The sequence below is a fragment of the Aplidium turbinatum genome, chromosome 18 (assembly GCF_918807975.1).
Source record: "Aplidium turbinatum chromosome 18, kaAplTurb1.1, whole genome shotgun sequence".
Taxonomy (NCBI): domain Eukaryota; kingdom Metazoa; phylum Chordata; class Ascidiacea; order Aplousobranchia; family Polyclinidae; genus Aplidium; species Aplidium turbinatum.
Window position 1 is genome coordinate 16,338,119 of NC_137489.1, and position 23,466 is coordinate 16,361,584.

A 23,466-nucleotide genomic window follows, 5' to 3' on the forward strand; every position below is an offset into this window, starting at 1 on the left:
TGATGGTGGCTTGTATACATTGATGATGTTGTAATTTTCAATGCTCACACAAACCCATTCTATTTCCTTATTGGCGGAGGAGTTTGCAAGCGTCCAGTTCAAGCTCTCATGGACAAACGTGGCAAGGCCATGTTTCCTGCTTTGGGTAAACCCAGCTAGTGAGTAGTGTGGAATTACTAGCTTATCTGCAGAAGTACTGTGGGTCTCCTGGAGGAGGATGACAAGAGCTCGGTTATTATGAGCGAGCTGCTCGATCACATCAATCTTGCTGGATGTGATGCCCTCAGCGTTTAGCTGTAAGATGGTGGGATGACGGTACTTGTCGACAGTGGAACTGCCGCGCTCTGAAAAGAGCGGTTCTCATGGGGTCCTGGGCTGAGCGTTCCGGGTGGAGGTTCGGTTTTGACAGTCTTCGTTTCGCATATTTTTATAATGCTACTTACAGGGGGACCGCATAAAGGTGACTGTTCTTCCCCTCCTTGTTGTTAAAAAAATACTAATAATAATTAATTGCACTGAAAATAAAACAGTTTAGTTTTTAAAACGTTTGCTGAACATGAGTTCAGTATTTACATTGTAGGCTCTTTATTTTTTGATTAGTTTGACTAGGCGCTCCAACCATTTTGCTTCTATGCTGCATTAATACTTGTTACTTCATGGTTTAGAAAGAGGATGAAGACGCCATGCAAAGTGATAAACGCAAAGCTTCCAGTAGCATCGCAAGCAGTGCTTTTAGTAGACCAGGACCGTACGGCGTAAGTTTGCTGAAATTGTGATGTTTTTCATTTGGAAGTTTCGTTTCTTTATCATTGAAAAGTTAAAAGGAAATCTTATCTTGAAATTTACTTTGTATATGATTTGTTGTGGCAGATTGTGCAGCTAGACGTTGCCAAGCATAAATGCTCTTCGTTGAACATTACATACGATTGTACAATCGTGGCTCTGCTCTGTTTAGATTTTTAATGTTGAGGTATATTCACACAGAACACTATGCGAGTGACACTAAAAGACAAAGTTGTTGTAGTGGTTGGTGATAATCCTATAGAACTGTTACATATCGCACGATATATTAGGATTGCTAAATATCACATTAAGACCTACACATTGTTAAACCCATCGAGTGTTGAGCTATGTCAAGGGATATGGTCCTACAAGCTATGTCAAGGGATGACCACCTCCTCAACCACATTGTTCTAAACTCCTATGTGCAAATCGAACTTCCACATTTCCGAAGTTTGGAACCGTGAATGGAGAGAAGTTGCGAGACCAACCCAATTCACTGTCCTTCCCAATACCAACACCCCACCTGGAGCAGAACTACCCCGGAAGGAATGGGTGAAGCTCAATCGCCTGCGGACTGAAGTGGGCCGTTTTAGCGGCAACATGTTCCAGTGGGGCCCTCGCCGATTCACCATCTTGTGCGTGTGGCTCAGATTTTCAAACTGCACACATTATCTATCAATGTCCTGCATACCGACCACAAGATAGATATGTGGACCTAACAACGCTCGATGAATACACAATCCATTGGCTGCTGCGCCTGGATGTAACAACGTGATCTGTGGCGGCCTCAAACGCAAGAAGAAGTTGAGCATAGTCTATTGCACGAAATGCCAACTCGGCATCTTCTGTTTCTGTCTGGTTGGCTACTTTGCGCGTATTTATTTTATTTTGCTTTTTATCGTCGTCATCATTCAAATTCCATTATGTCCCCCCCTAAGGAGAGGGTGGCCGTTTATCTGTTGTGGTGACCTTTTCACTTTTATGAAATTATTTCCAACCAGCAATCAGGCGAAGACGAGCCTCCCCAGCCGACTGTGTTGGAACTACAACTGGCTCAGATCGAAAGTGTCCGCGTCAAATACCAACGGGACCGGTTGCTACGCATGATTGATCAGACCATCACGTCATTTGACGCTGAGCTCCGATTGTTGCGTCACAAGAAGCAAAAGCTGGATGTTGATCTGAAAATGGCCGATTTGAGGTAGGTGGAACTTCTACAGTATATGTGGCTGTCTCTGTCAAGTGTGAAGTCAAAGGGTCAAACATGCTCTTTATCTTCTGGCAACAATGATAAATGTCATAACTCTTTTATTTTAACAAGAAAATTTCCGATGTTTTTTCAGAAAATCAGTTTTTATTAACATCCCGGCTAGTGTCAATTTTTATTTGTTGATTTATTGATTTTTGGTAAACCTTGAGCGAGAAAAAAATATGCCAAAAATTTGCAATGTTTATGGTATCAAATCACTGCCTTTGTGCAATGAGTTTAATTCTCTTGAACAATCTACAACTCACAGCATAAATAAATAACTGAGTTGTTATACCGTAGTTGAGGCATCCTTATAAAGTATTTTTGCAGGCAAGTGACACTCATTGAAGAACTCCTGTTGCTTAAAGAATACGAAAAGCGAGAGAAGACGCTGTCAGGAAAAGTGCTGAGCAAAAAGAACGAATTGGCCGAAATTAATGGCAAGGTATTCAAGTACATCATGGTATTTATGTACATCATGGTATTTATGTACATCATGGTATTTATGTGCATCATGGTATTCATGTACATCATGGTATTCATGTACACCATAGTATTCATATACATCATGGTATTCATGTACATCATGGTATTCATGTACATCATGGTATTCATGTACATTAGGGTGATTCATAAATTATTATCTTTTTTAATTCAATGGGGCACCCTCTTGTATCGTGTCAATACCTGAAAAAATAATCCTGTCAAATTTTTAGGGCAATCGAAAGCATTTTTAAGGTTGCTACCGACTTTGAAAGCTGCACATAATACACAAATGCGTCACTCCATGTTAACTCAACAGGGTGTGCAAGCTCGACCCTCTTAGATTTTCTTGAAATTCACACTAAAGTTTCATATTGATGTATAATGAACACAAAAAAATTTTCAGCTTATTATCTCAAGATATTTAGAAATTACAGCCCTTCAAAGTCACTAAGGTCCCTCAAAATGCGTTTACATGTAAATTTTCCTCCAGGTTTGAGTCTTCATAACTTTTAATCTAAAGCATTTACAAAGCTGAAATTTGGTATTCTGATTAAGAAGCAGCCCTAGTTTTCATATCTGCCACCAAAATTGCTAATTTCAAATTATTTTTAGATATAGAACCTTTCAAAAATTGAAATTTTTCACATTTAAAAATTTGTTATCAATTTTTGATGTCCGCTATCTCCCAAACCAATTGTCACAGAACTTTATGGTATGTTTGTGTGCATCATGGTATTCATATACATCATGGTATTCGTGTGCATCATGGTATTCGTGTGCATCATAGTATTCATGTACATCATGGTATTCGTGTGCATCATGGTATTCATGTACATCATGGTATTCGTGTGCATCATAGTATTCATGTACATCATAGTATTCATATACATCATGGTATTCGTGTGCATCATGGTATTCATGTGCATCATGTTATTCATATACATCATGGTATTCATATACATCATGGTATTCGTGTGCATCATGGTATTCGTGTGCATCATAGTATTCATGTACATCATGGTATTCGTGTGCATCATGGTATTCATGTACATCATGGTATTCATGTACATCATGGTATTCATATACATCATGGTATTCGTGTGCATCATGGTATTCATATACATCATGGTATTCGTGTGCATCATGGTATTCATGTACATCATGGTATTCATATACATCATGGTATTCGTGTGCATCATGGTATTCATGTACATCATGGTATTCATATACATCATGGTATTCGTGTGCATCATGGTATTCATGTACATCATGGTATTCATATACATCATGGTATTCGTGTGCATCATAGTATTCATATACATCATGGTATTCATGAACATATGTAATCCAGCTGAGATTGAATCACATTTTTTTTTACTTTATCCTTGGGAAGTACTTGTGACCGACTTTGCTTTACATAAGACGAATAAACAAAGCGACTGAAGAAAAATACTGGGATGAAACTGGATGCGAACATACAAACCGACGTTCACTGGACTCATTTTCTACCCACCCAACCATGTCTTTTGCGTATTTTAACCTTTGAAATGTTATTTTGGTGTACTTGAGAAGCCCTCTTGTGTTTCCAGGCAGCAGATATGCAGGTCAAGCTTGAAGCAAAGAGACGAGACATAGAACGACTGAATGACCGAGAGAAGGCTCTTTATGCCTCTTTTGGGGCTTCGCTTGGTGATAACAACAAATTCACTGACTTTCTGAACAAAGTTTTTAAGAAGAAAATCAAGAGAGCGAGGAAAAAAATTGCAGTTGGTAAGTTGGAGATAAGTTTACGTTTGCTTTTTCATAAAAATTACTTTTCTGGTCTTTTCATTATACAAACAAAACCCTAATTTGGGAGCGTTTGGAATGAAGGGATAGAAGATTGAATGGAAACGAATGAAATACATCTCTCAGTATAATAAATCATTAATATCTATTTTCAGTTTATTGCCAACTAGTGGGGGTTGGCCTTTTTTCCTTGCAGTGACTGCTTTCACCCATTTTCGCATCTTCCTTCTTCGGTCCGTTTCCGTTTACTTTGTTTTTTACCTGCTATCTGCACGTTTGTTTGGCCTATACCATGTTTTCTGTATATTTTCACCAATATTGATCCTGTCTTTTTGGGAAAGTTTCTTCCTTTTTCTCATGCACATTATACGTTGCCCAATTTGCTCATACTCTTTCTAATGTTTTGTTATATCCAGAAGGACAAGAGGAAGACAGTGATGAGTCCTCATCTGACGAGTCCGACTGGTCATCCGATGAAGATGACGATGATTCCGTTGAAGGAGGATTTGACGATTCTGTTTGTCCCCCCGGTTGTGACCAGGTGAACAAGGAGTAGCTGAAACATCATCACACTGTCTATAAATTCGATGCTACTTTACAAATACTGCAAAGAATAAGCATGACTTTACATATTTATTCTTAGAAGTACGATTATTTTTTCAAAACTTAGAAAGTCTAATTTTTTCTTCAAATCCTGTTAGCATGAGCAGGGCTGTTGAGAGGGTAATTCGGGCCCGGAGCTAATAAGATCCTCGGGACTTCGGTTGTCCCTTGAAATCATCCCAGGTCTAAAAGTATCTCCTGGACCCCTCTTTCCCCTAGACCTCTCTGTCCCCTAAACCTCTGTCCCCTGAACCCCGGACCCCTCTGCCCCCTAGACCCCTCTGTCCCCTGGACCTCTCTGTCAACGCTACTGGCCACAAGTCTTGATGTCACATCAATGGTAATTTCAATTGATGAGAAAATTTGTTTTTTAGCAACTTTTTGACTCCACAATTTCGTTCCGGGAGAAACGATTAGATCTGGAGGAGGCTCTGGTGGATGAGAAGAAGTTGGCAGAGACCCTGAAGAAAGATGCGGATTCTTGCGCCAAGAAAGCAAAAGTAATGGAGGCCCAATTGAAAACCGCGCTTGCTGATCTGGAAGCTTTTCAGGTATACAACAACTATTTTACGCAAGTTCAAAGTATTTTATCTTTGCAATGGATTGTGTTTCGCCTGTACCGGCATTTAATTTATCTTTGTATCAACAACATATTGTCTTATTATAAAAATGGTTAATTTTGCTTCACGAATAAAACTCACATTCAATGTAACTTTCCAGTGACCACAATAGAATGTACGATCTGTGCACTAGCTTGAAAGTTATTGTTTTTTCCCCACATAATGGAGTATTTTTTATATCCCATCATATTTTCCCAACTTTTCAACTTAATTTTCCTCTTTCAACTTATGTTTCTTCATCCCCCAATGTTCAGTATCTGCAAAGGTGACCACTGACTAACCTTCATCCACCACCTGTTTTCTCAAGACCCTTTACGCTAATTTTTGACGGCAAGATTAACTAAAACTGTTGGATTTTGAAACCATCTCTGACTGCGATTCCGCTTATCTAGGTGGAGAAGCAAGGCAAGTTGAACGAACTGGACGTTGTAGTTCCCTTGCGACTTCACCAGGTTGAGCACGTCTACAACGCTTCCGTTCCCAATGACCTTTCCCCATGCCTGGTGTTCACGAATTCGTCGCTAACGACGTTACAGAGACGCATCAAAGAACTCCAGCAGGAGAAGAGCGAGCAACGAAATCATTACAAGTAATCACTTAAAGTTTTGCCTTTAAATTTTTGTTTACACTTGATTTATTTTATTTTAAGTTGTGTTTGTTGATTATTACGAAATGATGCTGTATCATAGTTGCAGCATTGCATAACTTTGCAGTAGCTAAATGTTTTTTGAAACGCCACATGTTGTTTTGCGCAGTTTGAGGACTACGCTTCGTATATGCGATCTTTCTGACGCCAATTAAGTTTATACTATAATAATCAGTGTTAGACTTGAAAATGTCTTATCATAATGAAATGTGGTCCAGACTAAACGTTGTTCTCCTAAATGAGGTCAGAGAGACCTTTAGTTTTGTAAGAAAATCACTTTTCCAATCTACCTTGATCTAGATTGGAAGCTTGGCTTCCTAAAATCATATGGAATGAAAATTTTGTGGTGACTAAACTAGTTGCGGTGGGATGGCGCAACGGATAAGGCGTTGGCTTTCCAATTATACAAACCTGGTTCGACTCCCGGCTTCAGCTGGTTGTTGAAAACACCGCTCACCTCTACCTAGGGTGTAATAAATTGGGTGATAATTGCTGCAGGAAAGGCGGCCGAGAGAAAGGAACTGGCCACCCTACTCTCCTTAGTGCCGAAGGCTTAGTACAATGAGAATCTTATCTTCTCATACCCAAAACTTGAATCAAATATGGGACCACCTTTACCTTTTTTTAAAACTAGTTTCAAGTGATTAAATTATCATTTTTTCTTGAAGAGAGGCAAGATTGCAACACGTCCACCTGATCAAGAACAGGAGAGTGATGGAAGAGAGGATCAATCTCCTGGAGGACAAATGCGAGCATATGATGATGTTGAAGGTGATTTCATTATCTTTTAATCAATTTTTCAGGAAACATCAGAAGTTTGTCTTGGTTTTGTTTCTCGCACTTGCAAGCAATGTTATGATTAATAGCTGAAAATATCTTTAAATAAGCGAATTATTGGATGATAAACCAGCTAAAAGTTTAAACTCTCAAAACATGTTCACTTTTAACAACTACCGGTACCTGGCATGCCATAAACGTTAAAAGAACGTAAATAATTAAACGTTAATATATAATAATTATATTAATTATATAATAATTAATTATATAATTTATATATAATAATTATAATTAATTATAATAATATAATAATATATAATATAATATATTATATAATATATAATATATTATATAATATAATATATAATATAATAATATATAATAATTATATAAATTAATTATTAATTATTATATAATAATTAATATATAATTAACATAAACGTTAATTATTTTAGCATCGAGACGAATAAGCTTTTCTGAAATCATGCTATTGTTTTGACCACAGTCGAATAAGGAAGTTAACTTTCAAATGACATTAAATCCACCATCTTTGTATTTTTGTTATTGATGTTGCCAATGCTGGGTCCTTGTCAATATATCTTCATAATGATTTAAAGTTAAATTTTGCTGCATAATTTAAACCAGAGCTTTTTAACTTTCTTACTTTCCTTTACTACTTACCAGTTGTGTAAAGAAAAATTTACCTCCGTCTTTTTTTTCTGTCTAATAAAAACTTTCTTTTAACTGAAAACCTAACCCAAGCTAACTGTCTGCTTGAAGCGATTGACTGTCCCTTCAATTAGCTGGGTTGCCATAGACACGGACCCCAAAATAAGGACAACCAAAAAATTAAATTTTTATATACAACCCATCCACATTTTTGAACAAATTTTTACATTTATGCGAGTCATGACATATCACCTGCCATTTTTTTGCCAGAAACAATCTTTTTCCGCCAATCCTTGTTCGTACAAATTACTTCACGCATCTCATGACAGCTCAGGTCTGGGTTTACCTTCACCTGTAACAAAGATTTGACTGTCATTTTAATATGTTCCTTTCCTTGGTCCACTGAGCCGAAACAAGAGAGAACACTCGCTCCACAAACGCATTACTGACCGGAAGGGAGAAGGGTAGAAAAACGGAAAATAGTTGTCTCCGTTAAAGATCTTCATCCGCTTATTCTCAGGGTCATCCTTGCGGAACACATCATCCGGAATCTTCTTAAGTAGAGTATTAACAACTGAGACTTCATGGAACAACTCATCCTTTTTTGCCATTGGCGGATTAATTTGCTTTGCCAACTCCTTCACTTCCTCGTACTCAATTGTTTGATCTTTTAACAGGATCCAGTTGATGTGCGTTGGATGCTTCTCAAATCGATACCACTTATTGATATATTCCAAAAAAACATAGAAGTTTTGTATTGTTAAAAATAAGACAAAAGAAGGACCCAGTTAAAAACAAGCACATTTCTTAGAAATAAGGACAACAATTTTTCTAACACATTACCCTTTAAAATAAGGACAAATCTTAGAAATAAGGACGATATGGCAACCCTGTCAATTAGATTTCAGTTTCACAACTTCCACGACGACATAAGACAACGTTGTGAGACTGAAGATGCTATAATGATAGCGAAATCGATTTCTAATTATAAAATGGAAGTAGGTAAACTGTTGCTGCATTAATACAAGGCATCTTACACTATTTTTTGCTGGGAAAATCTCTAATATATTATGCCTTTTTAGGTATTTTCTTTTAAAATATTAACAAATAATTGTAAAGTCATGTAATTTTCACTTTGTGTGGCGCTACATGTGCTTGAAAAGTTGTTAATTTTTTTTAATTTTTGCTTATTGACTGAAGTCAGTTTGTATGCTTTGTGGGCCCTTCTCTTGCATCGTGGGCCAGTCCGATAGATGTTTACAAGTTCACTTTTACCATATACAATATGTGGTCTGTCTTTACCTCTTTAGTAAATTTACTGTTTCGATAGATGATGTCCACCCCAAGTTGAGAAGCCATGAACACAGGATTTAACAGTCCGGTGTCTTTAATTTTGAATGGTTTTCGTGCAGTTTGGGAGAATTGTTGATCTTGAAAGGTTGGATTCGGTGACGCTTAACAAAACCGTGGAAGAGCTCAAGGAGCAAGTCAGGAGAAATGAGGTGAAAAACGGAGCCGAGCTCTCAAAACGACAGGTAAATCTATTCGATAGTTGTCTGGAAGTTTTGAAATTACTCAAATCATTAGAATAAATTAACTGTAATTTAACTGCACAACTTTTTCTATCTGTAGGCTATGTGCTACAAAAATGAAATAAAAAACACTATTTTCAGTGTAGGCTTAATGATGCAATCCATTGTATCTGATATATGATGTAACCTAAAAATTATCCGAGAAAAAAAAAGTAAGGGTCAAAGATAGAGGTTTAAATGATTAAAACTTCTACTGTCTGTGGTTTGATTGATTGAATCTTTTTCCTCGCACTGAGAAAGCCTCTGAAAGGTTATCCGTGGCATTGTCGCATGCTTGTAGACTAGAGGCTTTGAATGACTGACGCAGGGCCGGTCTCCGAGTTTGTTGTCAGTAAAGTTTTCGATCCACTAAGTGTTGCTAAATGGAGAGCTGTCCTTAAAATGTGTTGCTCAAGCGCACACCCCGAGAATCGAACCAGCGCCGCTTGATCTTGAGGTTTCTTCGTGGACCAAATCGCGGGCTTAACCAACCAAAGCTATCGGGGTGGGCACCTGATGCTTCTAAACCCTGATGCAAAAACTAAGATATTTAAGAGCAATAATTGCACTACGCTGAAAGTTGAATACAATGAGAATAACGTTTTGTTTATGATTCAGAAACACATCGACCGATTAAAGGAGAGAATATCCGAAATCATCAGGGAGAACACTGTGAGGTTGGAGAGACTAAATGTTCTGATCACAGACAAGGCCGAAATGGAACAATCTCTTGATTACAGACAACGTACAACGGTAAACGCACTTGTAATCTGCAGGTCGCTGCAGCAGATTAGGTTTATTAACCAATCAGAAGGCAAGATTTAACCCAGACAACGCAGCCTACAACGGTGAGGGCGATCACATTCTTTGAATTGATTGTTTAATTCAGTATGGCGCAGCGTTTACGCGGCTCAGAATCAGAAGGTCTATTGTTCGATTCCCAACCCGGATTTGCGTGTATCTTTGCAAAGGATGCACTTTAATCAACAGGATGATGAAACTTACAAAAAAGCGACTCCGCAGAAGTCGTATCAACCTCACCAACATGAAATATTGTAAGCAACACACACCACAAGAAATATCGCTTTTAAGTTTCTTGTTTGAAATGACTTAAATGTTGTAGGCTAATCGGTGTTTATTTCGGTACAGTAGGCCTACTTGCTTGACGCACGACATTACGACCTATGTAGGCTACTGTACACACTACACAAGCTTTGCCAACGCTTAAATCGAAAGCCTAACAATAACTGGTGGTTGATGTAATTTTTTTCTGGCATAATCGTTTTGAAATGATAGTTGCAAGACGCTAAATTGCCAAAGTTTGATCACTGAATCTTAAATCACTGCAAAACACTTAGTTTCTCTTTCAAGAAATGGCTTAACATTTTGATGTTACCAGTGTTGCCATATGCTCTTCAGATTTGCAACACAAACGCTAAAATCTTACGCAATATTTGAATAATAACAATACAAAATTATTTGAAAATCACACAATATAAACACAGACTATGTTTATCAACTGCTACTCAGAATATCAATTAATACTGGTGAGTATGATTGCTGTCAAGCTTGGCAAATCGACCTCCAGTCTAACTTGAAGCTCCCATGTTGGCATGACCTGCCTATATAGGTCTTCATGGTGCGCGACCATTCCATTATGTTTACAAAGCACTTTGCTTCACAGGAACTTGACGACAGCAGCAAAAAGAAGTCGGAGCTTCGCGAGCAGCACAGACTGGTGCAATTGGTGCAGTTGCAAGCTCAAGAAGTACAGGTGAATGGCTGATTGTTTGCTGAAGGCCAATTACTTTTCCCATGTAGCCAACTCAGTTAGCAACTGGTGCTGGTTTTGCATTATTTAATTAAGCAGCAACAGGCGTTAGATCGACATAAAAATGTGTAGAATTGTATAACTTCACTCCCGATTAGGCCTACATGTTTTTATGTACAAATTTTTGTATTTCTAGGCTTTAAAAGAGGAGATTGGGTTGTTATCCCGAAAAGGGGGCCACATACTTCCCCCTGCTCAACCTCCCCTTGGACAAGAGGGGGATGGAATGTGAAAACCTTGAAAATTGTCTTCTACTGACATGAAATTTTTACTGAACTTTTGTATTGTGTTTTTTAACCAGTATTTTGATTCTAACCAGTATCAAGGTTTCATTATTGAGTTTCTAGCAATAATTCTGTCACAATTGTTTGGTATTGTTTGCGTTTGCTTATGCTCATTGTTGATATATTGTAGTTGGTATGTCACTCTTAGGACTGTCAAATTTTTATGTGAAAATAAATTTTCATTTTGAAACTCGCCTATGCCATAGCCTGTCTCTCGGTGAGTGGCGGAGTGAATATACAAACTATATAAACTGATAAACAACAAATTGAAAACTTCACTCTGCCAATCTCGGTAACCGGCCCTGCGTCAAGAGCCTCTACACCTACAAGTATGCGAAACTACCAGGAATAACCAATCAAGGCTTTGTCAGTCCGAGGATAAAGATTCAAAACCAACCAAACATTGCTGCAATTCATGTCGACTCAAAGCAGCACGCGACAGAGTTCCTTTAGTAGCTTTGGGGTCAATTTCATCAATGATTGCAACAGTTCGCTTCTTCACAGATTCTACTGCAAGATTTGCTTAAATTCACTTGGAATTGATTGTTTTCAAACGAGCTCCTGTGACCCTGTCTACAGGTAGGCTATTAAATGTAAGTTTCTTACATTTTAGACTTATAATGTTAGTTTATTTACAAATGCTTAATAGGCCTAATGATTTTACAATGCGATAACACAGAGGAATTTTTGATCAAGGTGATGCGAAACAACATCCGCTTTTGTCTTAGGCTATCCGCAACACTAGAAGGACTTTTTTTTCTAGTTTACAAAATATTGTACTTTTAACAGGTTGAGAGGAGTGAAGTTAGTTTGTATGTAATGTAAGTTTTTTTTTTATTTATAAACAAACTGGTAGCGGGCGTAAAAAAATTGCCAAATCGGCAATTGATGTAAAACCGGAGCTGCTCGTTCCGTAGTGTAAAAGATAAATTTTTGTTCCATTTTCACCAAAATGTTTTCGATTTTGACTAAGTTATATTTTATGCGATTTTGTGATTTGTTGGGCTTGGTTTATCACTTGTGACGATTGGGTTACTTTTTAGTAGCAATTAGGCTAGAAATTTCGACAGCCTAGTTATTCATATTTAGTTGTCTGTACTAAAATAAAATCGTAAAACATACAATAAAACTTTTGTTCTACCACTTATTTCTGTTGTAATGTATTGAGCACAGAAACAAAACGTTTGCCATTTGGAATGTTACTTTCAAGGCATGTTGTAGTTTAATGCAGACCAGTGGACGCAGCTTATGTCCAGCTTACTTTTTTAGCTATCATTGCAGAAAACCACACAGGTAAGTTTTTGGAAATGGTAAAAACGTGATAAATGTTGTGTTGGCGATCTCAGGGTGAGCCATCATGACGTCAGAATTGACTGTTCAAGCCACTGAGGGCATCTTTATCCTCGGACGGGAAAGATTCTTAGAGAGCTTAATCTTGACGGTTTTGCATACTTGTTTAGTTTTTGAACCGCTGACGCACGCCCGGTCACCGAGTTTGACGGAGTGGGGTTTCCGATTGTTGAAGTGTTGTTGTTTGTAAATTATTCATCCACTAAGTGCCACTAAAGAGCTGTCCTTGACATGCATTGCTCAAGCGCACACCCAGAGAATCAAACCAGCGCCACTTGATCTTGCAGTTTCTTTGTTTGCAAAGTCAGGTGCTTAAACAACTGAGCTACTGGGGCAGAAAGAATACGAGGGAAATTGTTATATTAAACGTAGTTGTAAGACTGACGCCATTCGCAATATTCAGCAGTTGACCCTTTGCTTGTAGCCTACAAGCACTCTCGATTTGCCTGGTTTGTTGGCAAAGAAATAGCGAATCCAATTCTTGCTGATCCGTTAGTCGTTTGTAAATCAAATGAAAATAATTCGATGTTTCTTGTGCGGCCTGGTACCAATTGGTTCACAACTCGGGTTGGGGAACAATGATGTTAACTACATCACCAGCAACATATCTTAGTGATGAAATTGGAGAAGCAAACGATTGGCAGTGTAGTTCACATACAATTTTTGGCATTGGGTGGTACGGTAAAGAACAAACGCTTGGCCCAAAGTTGCAACAACTGAACCCGCTTTAACTAAAAAGATAAACAATTCCAATGTAGCCCGAAATGCGCGAAACCATTTTCCTGAAATGCAGGCTATATAACTTGTGCTAAACTGCAAATCGTTTTAGACTTACAAATGACTTCTACACATTCGTGCAGCGCCTGAATTTTCAAAATTTAAAATTTTCTGAACAGCAATAGCCTACTGGTTTGTAAATATTATTTTTTATTCAACAAAATTTCCGCAATCAAGCGATCTAGGAGGAAGTCACGATATCGTCGTGCGTCAGCGCGATATAATACATTGAGATTGTTTACCTGAACGAAATCGAAAACCGGAAGACGTTTCTACAAAAACCTCTGATGAGTCAAAAAAATAATTAAGCTGCTAAAAAAGCTTTGATTATTATTCCACGGGACGAAATGACAACAAAATGTAATGAACACATTTAGAGCTCAATGGAAGTGATTGCAAACATCGCAAGTATTGAAACATCGCTGCTGGTGGCATCGTCTATTCTCATGCAAAGTTATGATGAAGTTATCAACACATTAATAATTCTACGAATGATATTGTGAAGATAAGCACGTTTATATGAAAAATTTACCAGCTCGCGCCTGTAAACCAGGGGCGGGCAACCTTTTTAACACAAGGGCCAATTAGAAAAATGTAATGCTGACAGGAGGGCCGCACGTCAAATAAACACTAATTCATATTTTCGAAATTGTGTAAATCGAGATGAAAATTCCTCACACAATACTTCCACTCTTCGAGCATAACCATCCAGGCTTTCATTACTGCCATCAAAGACACCTTTTAATGTAGGAAAATGGTCAATTTTGTGTTCACGCAAGCTAAAAAAAAATAGCTGGAAGAAGATGAAGGGCGCACAAAAAATGGAAAAGGGCCGCACGTTTCCCACCCCTGCTGTAGACTATTTGTTCATGCCAATTCAATCCTGTATCAGCCAAGAGTAGAACCAACTGACTCGAAGTGATCATCTGTGACACCAGCATCGATTTTCTTTTTTATTTGATACGATTTATTAAAAAAACAACTATTTGTCCTGTCAAGTGATCCCAACAAGGCAAAGTTATCGGAGTTTGATACTTTTTCACATTTAAAACATTTGATAAAGGTATTATTTGGAATACATTTTATGTTCAAGAGCTTCATCAAATTTGTTTTACATAAATCTATCGCACTGAAACCAACCAGTTCCCTTGGATGGTGTTGGATTGGTAGGCTATGTATCTATTCCCTTGGATGGTGTTGGATTGGTAGGCTATGTATCTATAGCTTTGGTAGAAAGAGGGAAACAAAACACAAAATTGTGTTTTCAACGGATGTGTTTTTAACGGATTGTATTTATAACGGATGTCACGGATAAGCGTGTTCCGTAAATCAACAATACTAGTTATAAATATTGCTGTTTTGGCCTATTTCTTTTTCAATTTGTGTGAGTAATTATTGGCATATGAATGATTTCTGTTGCTGAAATAAACTTCAACACGTATAGGTTTACTTGAAATAATTTCTTTGAAGCTGAAAAGAAAAAGGAAGTAGCTTAAGTTGTTTTTGTTGATATCTAGGTCAGTTTGGGTCAATTATCAACAGAAGGAAGTCTACAAATTGTGTAGTTTGAAAATTTGTCGTCGTCGGCGTGTGTGCCTCTGGGGCCGAGGGTCTATCCTTTTACCACCTCAGATTCACAATGTTTCCGGACTACACTGGAGTTAAACCAGAGTGTGAAAGTTAAACCTTTTAGTTAGAATGTTGTTGGTTAAGTGAAATCAACCAAGGCTTTGCATTTTCTTGTTTCCACACTAATCTACATCAACAACAAATATCCACTAAGTAGTCTAAACCTTTATCTTCGGATAGACAAAGTCTTGATAGGTTATTCCTGGTAGTTTCGCATACTTGTAGAGGCTTTTGACGCAGGGCCGGTTACCGAGATTGACAGAGTGAAGTTTTCCGATTGTCGAAGTGTTGTTGCCGGAGAATTATTCCATCTACTAGGTGCCGCTGAATGGAGAGCAATCCTGATATTGCGTTGCTCAAGCGCACACCCCGAGAGTCGAACCAGCGTCGCTTGGTCTTGAAGCTTCTTCGTTCATGAGTTCACGCGCTAACCACAGAGCTATCGGAATGAACAATAAGTAAATAAGTTGTTGCCCGGATTTCTAAAAATTATCGGTTGAACACCTATGAAGAACACACTGATGAGACTTTTAACAAGACACTCAATGACATGCTTGGAGGTGGATGAACAATCGAGCTTCCTTGCCTTCCAATTCACTCTGTCCAATAATCCTAGCCCTCGACCAACAGCCATACACTTACACTCAGTACAAACAGTATAAAAAACAAAGCAACATGACCAAGAAATCAATAATCAAAATTGCATGGCAACTGCTGTTGAACTTTCGATGGGTTAAGCATAAACGGCTATAGGGCTACAGTAGGCCTACTACTAGGCTACATGTTTTGAATATAATTTCATCTATCGTATTCATAGCTAACTTTCGGAATCAGTTATTTTCATTTGACACGTCAAATTGATTATAACTTGATTAATCAACTGATCAGTAACATTTACTTTACTCACACGTAGACTAAAACAGTTGAACAATTTATACTTTTCACCGAGCAATCTTAAACTACAATGACGGAATTAGTTGCAAAAAAAGATTTTTCGAAAATTCTCAAGATTTTTCTTGTCCTGGCGTTGGTATGCCAAATACTTGGAGGTCCACCTCTTCATGGTGCCGCAGAAGGTGAGAAAGTATAAAATATATTGCAAGTTCATTAAATGTGTCGATTAGTTATCCACTGAAGGGAAGAACTATTGCGAATTGAAAATCCTCAAAATCTCTATCTCATTTCATAGAATTTTACATTTTTTTCTTATGCTACCTGTATGATTATTTAACGTATTCTGAAACGTCGTTAAAAAAGCTGAAAGATTATATGTAGGCTACAGTATGTGTATACTGTATAATCTGTGTTTTTGAAAAAGTTCCGTATTTATTGAAACACAATTTAGACTAAAAGCACAAAACTATTTAGAAATTAAACATGCTGAAAATTTTTACAGGCCTAGGCTATTATTGGAAACAAAATGAAAAATGAATCTAGATATTGTCTACAGCAGCTATGTTGATGGATCTAATTGAAAATGGCAGCGTTAGGGCCATATTTAAAGTGGCCATACTTGTTTAAATGTAAAAAAAGTATTTTTTGTAGCTAACTAATTAGCAAACGACTCAATATCGTAAAAAAATCTGGCAGCTCTGATACAAATCAATAAACTGCAGCAAACTCCGCATGGATGGCTTGAGGCTACTTGGTCAGAATATTCCCTTTTAATAGGTTTATGGTGAGATTTTGCTTGCTTTTTTGGGTGCTACTTCGCAAATACCATCCAAATCGTTTGTTTAGCATTTACCGGTGCAAGAAAAAAATTGAAAAGTGGAGGATTGTCCAATGCTCCCCATTGCGCACCTTACTGCTAGTGAATTTGTTTTACATTACGTATATCTTATTTTTCAGACAACATGAATGAAAATGCAATCCTTTATAGAGTCTCACGTTCTTCGTCAAGACAAGTTAGTAATAGGCGATTTGTGTCATATTTTTCCGTATTCTGCCTCATGGCTAATTGAGGCTAAAGCATGGCTTACGTCATACAGTCCTGATTAAGTAAGCCATGGGCTAAATCAATATGCACCATTGCTGGTTACCAGGTTGAAGTTGATCTACTGAAAATAGTATTCTTTTTAAAACAAAAAACTATGTTTAAAAAGCCAGCAATCATTAAATGTTTGTCACAAAAGAATATTTAAATTTAGCAACATTGACTTAGCATAGAAAAATAAAACAGAGCAACCTTAGCGGGTTTAACATAGGCCTACTTTTTTTACACTAAAAAATATAACATAATTAAAATAAACTCAAACGTTTTCGACACGTACGTGTGTCGAAAACGTTTGAGTTTATTTTAACTATGTTGTATTTTTGTGTGTAAAAAAAGTATGTTAAACCTGCTAAGGTTACTCTGTTTTAATTCTCTATGGTTCAACAAAGCAAACTCTCTACCACAGCTTTATCATTGACTTAGTAAAAAAAAAAAAACAGAACATCGCTTATGCTCAACAACAACATGGTAGAAATAAACAAAGGGTAAACAACATGCAACTGCCAACGGCCAACAAGAGAGCATGAAGTGTTAGAGCATTTTTTAAAGTGATCTAGTAGTTGGCCGAAATCCATTTATTCCGTTTTTATTATCTATTTGTGTAACCACTGGGCGGGTTTGTTTTAAGCAATTGAATTGAAAACTCAAAGTTTCTGAATACTATTATTGTTCTGCGAAGACCATGTTTGTAAAAATGTCTACAATTATTGGTTGAAAATCTTTTTTCCTTTTTGTTAAATTTCTACGTTTGCCAATTTCGGGTGACATCACACTGTATTTAAACAAAGGCCAACAATGGTACTTGACAGTTTATTATTTTTTGTAGAATCGAATATGCTACCACTTTCGTTTAGTAAAAAGTGATGGGAGTTACGTCGTGCCACCGTGTGGCCATTTAAGGTGGCCACGAGCAAGAAGTAAGTTGCTTTTGTAGTGCTTGGGAATACCTGTATTCCAGTGGTTTTCAGCTTGGGCTACGTGCTCAGTCAGTAGGGTAGTAATTAAGGTTTTAAACTTTCATGAATATATTTTATATCAATAAATTACTTGGAATTTTAATTCTAGTTTCATGCATCAACTTATTGCTTTCTCAATTGATTGTATCACTTTTTCATATTTTTGGCGTTAGGTAAGTTAGTCTCATTGTTTTGAAATTGAAAACTTTATGCGTAGGATACCTAGGTCTACGACCAATAAATTAAGGGAAGACTAGCCTACTAGCGAAGTTAGGTTCAAAATTTTTGCCCAAAACTGAATATATATTTTTTATTTAAACGTCAAATTGATTGATTGATTAATTCTTTACCCTCAGACTCCGAAAGCTTCTTGCAGAGCTTAATCCTGGCAGTTTCGCATACTTGTGGAGGCTTTTAATCATTGACGCAGGCCGGTCACCGAGATTGACAGAGTGAAATTTCCGATTGCTGAAGTCTTGTTGCTGGGCAATCTTTCTAAAACAAAACTTCGTAGTCAATATCTATAGCCAATAAGGCTAAGTCCTGTCAGGCTCAGATTTGAAAGATCAGAAGTGTGTTTTCCTAATTAGCTTTACTTCGTATATGAGTTATGAATTAGGCTGTGGCGACTTGATTAATTGAATAATTGAATCTTCTTCCTCAGACTGGGAAAGCTTCTTGCAGAGCTTAATCCTGGCAGTTTCGCATACTTGTAGAGGCTTTGAATCACTGACCCAGGCCCGGTTACCGAGATTGACAGAGCGAAGTTTCCGATTGTTGAAGTGTTGTTTTCGGGAATTACTCCATCCGTTAAATGCCGCTGATGATGATGGCGTATGAGCGATCTTTCCAGGCTAGATTGGAGGGCAGGAAATCTTCAGCCACTCAGCAGTTTCGTCGTCCAGGACCCTCAGACCATGCGCACCGTGTGGTGGGTTAGGCAGTGGTGAGTTAGGCAGTGGTGGATGACATGGTCTGCGGTCTGTTCAGTGGCACCACACTCGCATTCTGATGAAGGAGCCAGGCCCCACTTGTGCATGTCCGAACGAAAGCGGCCGACGCCAGTTTGCAGGCGGTTAAGCCTGACCCACGCAAGCCTTGCGAGGGACATCCCTGATGGACGGGGATCGACGTCGGGTATGAAGTCACGGGGCGTGGAGGTGTGATTTTGCCACTCCGTGTTCCACATATGGTTCGTCCAGTGTGCCGCACTTAAACCAAGTTCTTTTGCGTTTTTAAGTAGTTGTTGTGCGGCAGGCACAAAGGGGCGTCTTGATTTCAGCCGCTGCTTTATAGGTGGTGGTCTCTTGAATGTTGCATGGAGGAGATGGTCGGGGTCCAAAGCGCGGCGAGCGAGAGAAATCGTAGCTCCTTTACGGCGTAGCTCAGCGGGTTGGATGCCTGCTAGGATGGGTAGGCAGTCCGTTGGAGTGGGACGCAGGCATCCAGTCACAGTACGCAATGCGTCGTTGATGGCGGTATCAATCTGGTGGGTGTGAGAACTACGACACCGGACCGGCGCGCAGTACTCAGCGGTGGAATGAACAAGGGCTAGGGTGGCTGTACGAAGAGTTTTAGCACCAGCTCCCCAGCCGGAACCTGCCAATCACCTCAAAAGTGCGACGCGTGTAGATAGTTTTTTGCGCAGTGACTTCAAGTGCCGGCGGTACGTGAGTGACCTGTTCAGGGTTGTGCCGAGGTATGTAGGTTCGGCACAGTAGGGCAGGCGTTTCCCATCAATGTTGATGTTTATCTCACGCTGTACCTCCCGATTGTTAAGGTGGAAGGCCGCCGACACTGTCTTTGACTTGCTGAGCTGTAGCTTCTATTTCTAGAGGTATGCTGATAGTGTTTGCATGTCTTGGCTGAGGTTCCTCTCCACTGACTGCCAGTTTCCTGCTGAGTGCAGGAGTGCCAGGTCGTCTGCGTAAGCATATTTCCTGGAGATGATGGGGGGCAAGTCGTAGGTGTATATGTTGAACAGGAGAGGAGCCAAGACTGAGCCCTGTGGGACGCCGTTTTTAAGTCGGCGTAGTCTGCTTTGACGACCGCTACCGGTTGTGAGGGTAAAACTGCGATTTTGCACAAGTTCCATGATCATATGGACCATGTGTCTGTCAGGGAGCAGACGGAGTAACTTGCAGGTAAGGCCGCTATGCCATACGGTATACGTGGGTTGGAGTGGGACGCAGGCCATTGAGCAACCGTGAGGCAGCCGTGAGATCAACAAACACGGCGCCAGCCTTCTTCTTAGCCGAGAAGCTGTCCTCAATGTCTTGGGTCATAAGTGTGACCTGATCTACGGTTGATCGTCCGTGTCGGAAACCAGCTTGTTCACAGGGGAGCTGCGGATCTATTGTTGGTTCGACAGAGGCGTAGATGAGTCTCTCGATGATCTTGAAGGGGATGCAGAGCAGTGAGATTGGACGGTAGCTCTTCGGGTCCCCTGGGGGCTTATTCGGCTTAGGAACTGCAACCACAAGGGCTCTTCTCCAGATTCTGGGAATTCTCAGGTGGCGCAAACAGCAGGAAAGGAAGTTTTTAACCAGGACTTTAAAGAGGCAGCAGCATGGAGTATCAGCTCCGGGCAAAGGTGGTCAGGGCCTGGGGCTTTACCTGGCTTTATGTGCTGGAGGGCGGCGGAAAATTCTTCCGGGGTGAACTCACCCGAGATGTTGTCCCCGTCTGGGGTTGTTACCCTCCAGAGGTCCGTCATTTCTTGCAAGACGGATCTATCTGATTCACGGTCTCTCGATTTGTATTTCCCGTTCTCCACAAGTTGTGAGGCGATGGAATTTGCTGAAACGGGACATTGTTGACAAGAGGCACGTGATCTGCCAGTTAGGTTGTTCAGTGTACTCCATGCTATGCGACTGGAGTGCGTGAAGTCGATTGATTCAACGGCTTCTGTCCAGCGCTCCTTCCTCTTTGAGTCCAGCCTTGCCAGCAGAGCTGTGGCTGAGCTGTTGCTGTCATTGCCCTGAGGGGCGTGGAAGAAGTCGGAGTAGAGGCTTTCGCACTCGTTATCCCAGCACTGTATGTAGGTCTTTTGTCGGCCGCGGTGGATGGATTGTTTTGCCGCTGATGTTATTGCGTCACAAAAGTCCTGGTAGGCTTTTTCCACGTTGTTGGTGTGAGGAGATGGGAGATACTGTGTGGCTTCATTGGTGAGGAGGCTATAGTACTCCCAGTTAGCCATTCTGAAGTTCCATCGCTTAACAGGCTTGCTCGGGACAGGCATTATGAGCGTTGGAGCCGTGATAATCGAGGGTCGATTTTGGGACCTGGGGAACTTCTCTAGCACACGTCTGTCCTGTTGGCAATTATCGGGGTCATCACTTGCGAAAGCCAGATCGGGGTTTGTACCAGTGTTCCAGCGTCCGGAGAAGAAGCTCGCTGCACCCTTGGGATCGTGCAGTAGGGTGAGGTTATTATTGGCTGACCATGAGGCCAGGCTTTCTCCGTCGATGTTGGTGGTGTTGTAGCCCCAGTCAACGTGGTGGCAATTAAAATCGCCAGCATAGAGGCTGGGTTGGGGGAACACTGGGATGGCTGTTGGTGTTAAGCGTGAGGTGGTGGCTTATAGACATTGATGATGTGATAGCCTGATATGTCTATGCATAGCCACTCTATCTCCGATTGGGCACTGGACTGGTCTATTGGCGTCCAGCTCAGTTGCTCATGGACAAACGTGGCGAGGCCGTGTTTCCTGCTGATGGTTGCGCCTGCGAGTGTGAAGTTGAGTAATACCAACTTATCCACAGATGTGCAGTGGGTCTCCTTGAGGAGAATGACGAGGGCCTGATGTTTTGTGGCCAGATACTCGATGATGCTGAGCTTGCTGGCCGTAATGCCCTCGGTGTTCAGCTGCAGTACGGTGGGTCGTCGGTACTTTTCGACAGAGGAGCTGCCGCGCCCTGAGAAGGGCGTTTCCCTATCCCCCCTGCACTGAACCTGGGCCTGGTTTGCTCAAGTATGACAAGCTTCGCTTCGCATATCTTTTTTTCTTGAAGATATGGTACTGACGGAAGAGACCACGAGAAGGTGCTTGTTCTCCTCCCCCCCCTTAAATGCCGCTGAATGGAAAGCAGTCCTTAACGTGCGTTGCTCAAGCGCACGCCACGAGAATCGAACCAGCGCCGCTTGCTTTTAAAGCTTCTTTGTTCCAGAAAATGAAGTATTCTAAGCTTCTTATTCCTTATGTGGCATACGCTTAATTGTATAACCACAATAAAACAAAGTCTAAAAAACAAAATTCTCTTAAAGCAATGCATAATACTATCATATTGCAAACATTAAATTGAACTGGGAGAGTTTTGTTCTTTAAATGCACACAGATACCATCCATCCGTGATCCATGCATATAGGACACATTTCATAACTGATACCATCATGTCCATAGTTCACACTAAAGCTTACGCTAGGCCTAATCATAAGGCCTAATAGCCTACTGGATTTTTGTTACTTTCTTGCAAGTGCAATAAGTTCACTCTGGTCATCACAACGTGCTGCAAAATTCACCATCGTTCTAGAAATGCATCACACCCGGCAACAAAAAACAGCATATTGCCTGCAAGACTTACTCCTGAAGTTAGACCAGCCAACCGTGCTGTAATGTAACGATATTATTCTTGGCAGGAACTTGTCTTAGATGTCGATTGATTCATCTCCGCCCACGCGCTTTTGGACCTCCAACGACAACTGCAGCACCATGGCTACAAGTCCCAAGAATACAATAAAAAGTTTAAGACTTGCTTGTTGATAAGTTTTATTCTTACAAAATCGTTTTGGTTTGAAAAAAAATTTTTGCATTCATTCAAAGCATCAAACATTTTATGCAAATTTACTAAACCAACATGCGATGTAAGCCAAAGATTTATCTGGTATGTTTCAAATAAGGGTTTTAAACAATTGTGTATGATAAGACTAGATGTACTATTCAGGAAATATCTCATAATAAAAAATGAAACAAAGCTTTTCCTTGTGTTGTTTTCTCAATCTACCAGACAGTGGACTAGACCCAGTAATTCACTTTCAAGGAAGATGACACAGAGCACAAAAATGATTCAAAGGTTGACTAAATCAAATTCTTTTGATTTGCATGACAAAACTAATGTTTGAATTAGGTCTATTGAGTTTGACAGCGCGCGACAAAGCCTCTACAAGTGATCTTTGCCATCTATACAGAAGTCTAGCATACTCGATTGTTCTGACTGGTCGATTTGAACTTGTAAAAGATTTAAATCTGCTTTATTTCCAACATAACAGCAAGTCTGAGGTAATTGGTCTAGTTCTAGTCGAAATATGTCAATTCTGTGTTTAAACGTTAAACCGGTTTAGTTTTCAAAACGTTTGCAAAACATGAGGTTAGTATTTTCGCTTTAGGATCTTTACCTTTTTGTTAAAACAATCAGTTTTTTTCTGAAAGCAACCCTCCAAAAAGTATCGGCA

The 23,466-nt window shown here is 39.6% G+C and overlaps 2 protein-coding genes across 2 annotated transcripts in view; both read left to right on the top strand.

The window, feature by feature from the left end:
• The window catches only part of LOC145787301 (cilia- and flagella-associated protein 44-like), a 40,532-nt gene extending 29,027 nt beyond the window's left edge, over positions 1 to 11,505 (top strand). Inside the window, exons 27-38 of the mRNA XM_082599021.1 lie at positions 666 to 755; positions 1,785 to 1,984; positions 2,363 to 2,477; positions 4,108 to 4,288; positions 4,723 to 4,847; positions 5,284 to 5,460; positions 5,922 to 6,118; positions 6,844 to 6,946; positions 9,034 to 9,156; positions 9,811 to 9,945; positions 10,877 to 10,966; positions 11,160 to 11,505. Of these exons, the coding sequence (XP_082455147.1) occupies positions 666 to 755; positions 1,785 to 1,984; positions 2,363 to 2,477; positions 4,108 to 4,288; positions 4,723 to 4,847; positions 5,284 to 5,460; positions 5,922 to 6,118; positions 6,844 to 6,946; positions 9,034 to 9,156; positions 9,811 to 9,945; positions 10,877 to 10,966; positions 11,160 to 11,255 (1,632 nt within the window). The 3' untranslated portion in view covers positions 11,256 to 11,505. The remainder of the gene's footprint in view (positions 1 to 665; positions 756 to 1,784; positions 1,985 to 2,362; positions 2,478 to 4,107; positions 4,289 to 4,722; positions 4,848 to 5,283; positions 5,461 to 5,921; positions 6,119 to 6,843; positions 6,947 to 9,033; positions 9,157 to 9,810; positions 9,946 to 10,876; positions 10,967 to 11,159) is intronic.
• A 4,476-nt stretch (positions 11,506 to 15,981) lies between these two features.
• Positions 15,982 to 22,979, top strand: LOC145787972 (uncharacterized). Its single transcript, XM_082599811.1, has 4 exons — positions 15,982 to 16,139; positions 16,915 to 16,970; positions 17,886 to 17,976; positions 22,654 to 22,979. Exons 1-4 carry the CDS (start codon positions 16,028 to 16,030, stop codon positions 22,752 to 22,754), a joined length of 360 nt encoding a protein of 119 aa, XP_082455937.1. The 5' UTR covers positions 15,982 to 16,027; the 3' UTR covers positions 22,755 to 22,979.
• The last annotated feature ends 487 nt before the right edge of the window (positions 22,980 to 23,466 follow it).

Excerpts from the sequence above, each read along its gene's own strand:
- LOC145787972 (XM_082599811.1), top strand. The coding sequence starts at position 16,028 with ATGACGGAATTAGTTGCAAAAAAAGATTTTTCGAAAATTCTCAAGATT. Across the intron at positions 16,140-16,914 it reads TCTTCATGGTGCCGCAGAAG|ACAACATGAATGAAAATGCA; the intron begins GTGAGAAAGTAT and ends CTTATTTTTCAG. Across the intron at positions 17,977-22,653 it reads AAGGTGGCCACGAGCAAGAA|GAACTTGTCTTAGATGTCGA; the intron begins GTAAGTTGCTTT and ends TATTCTTGGCAG.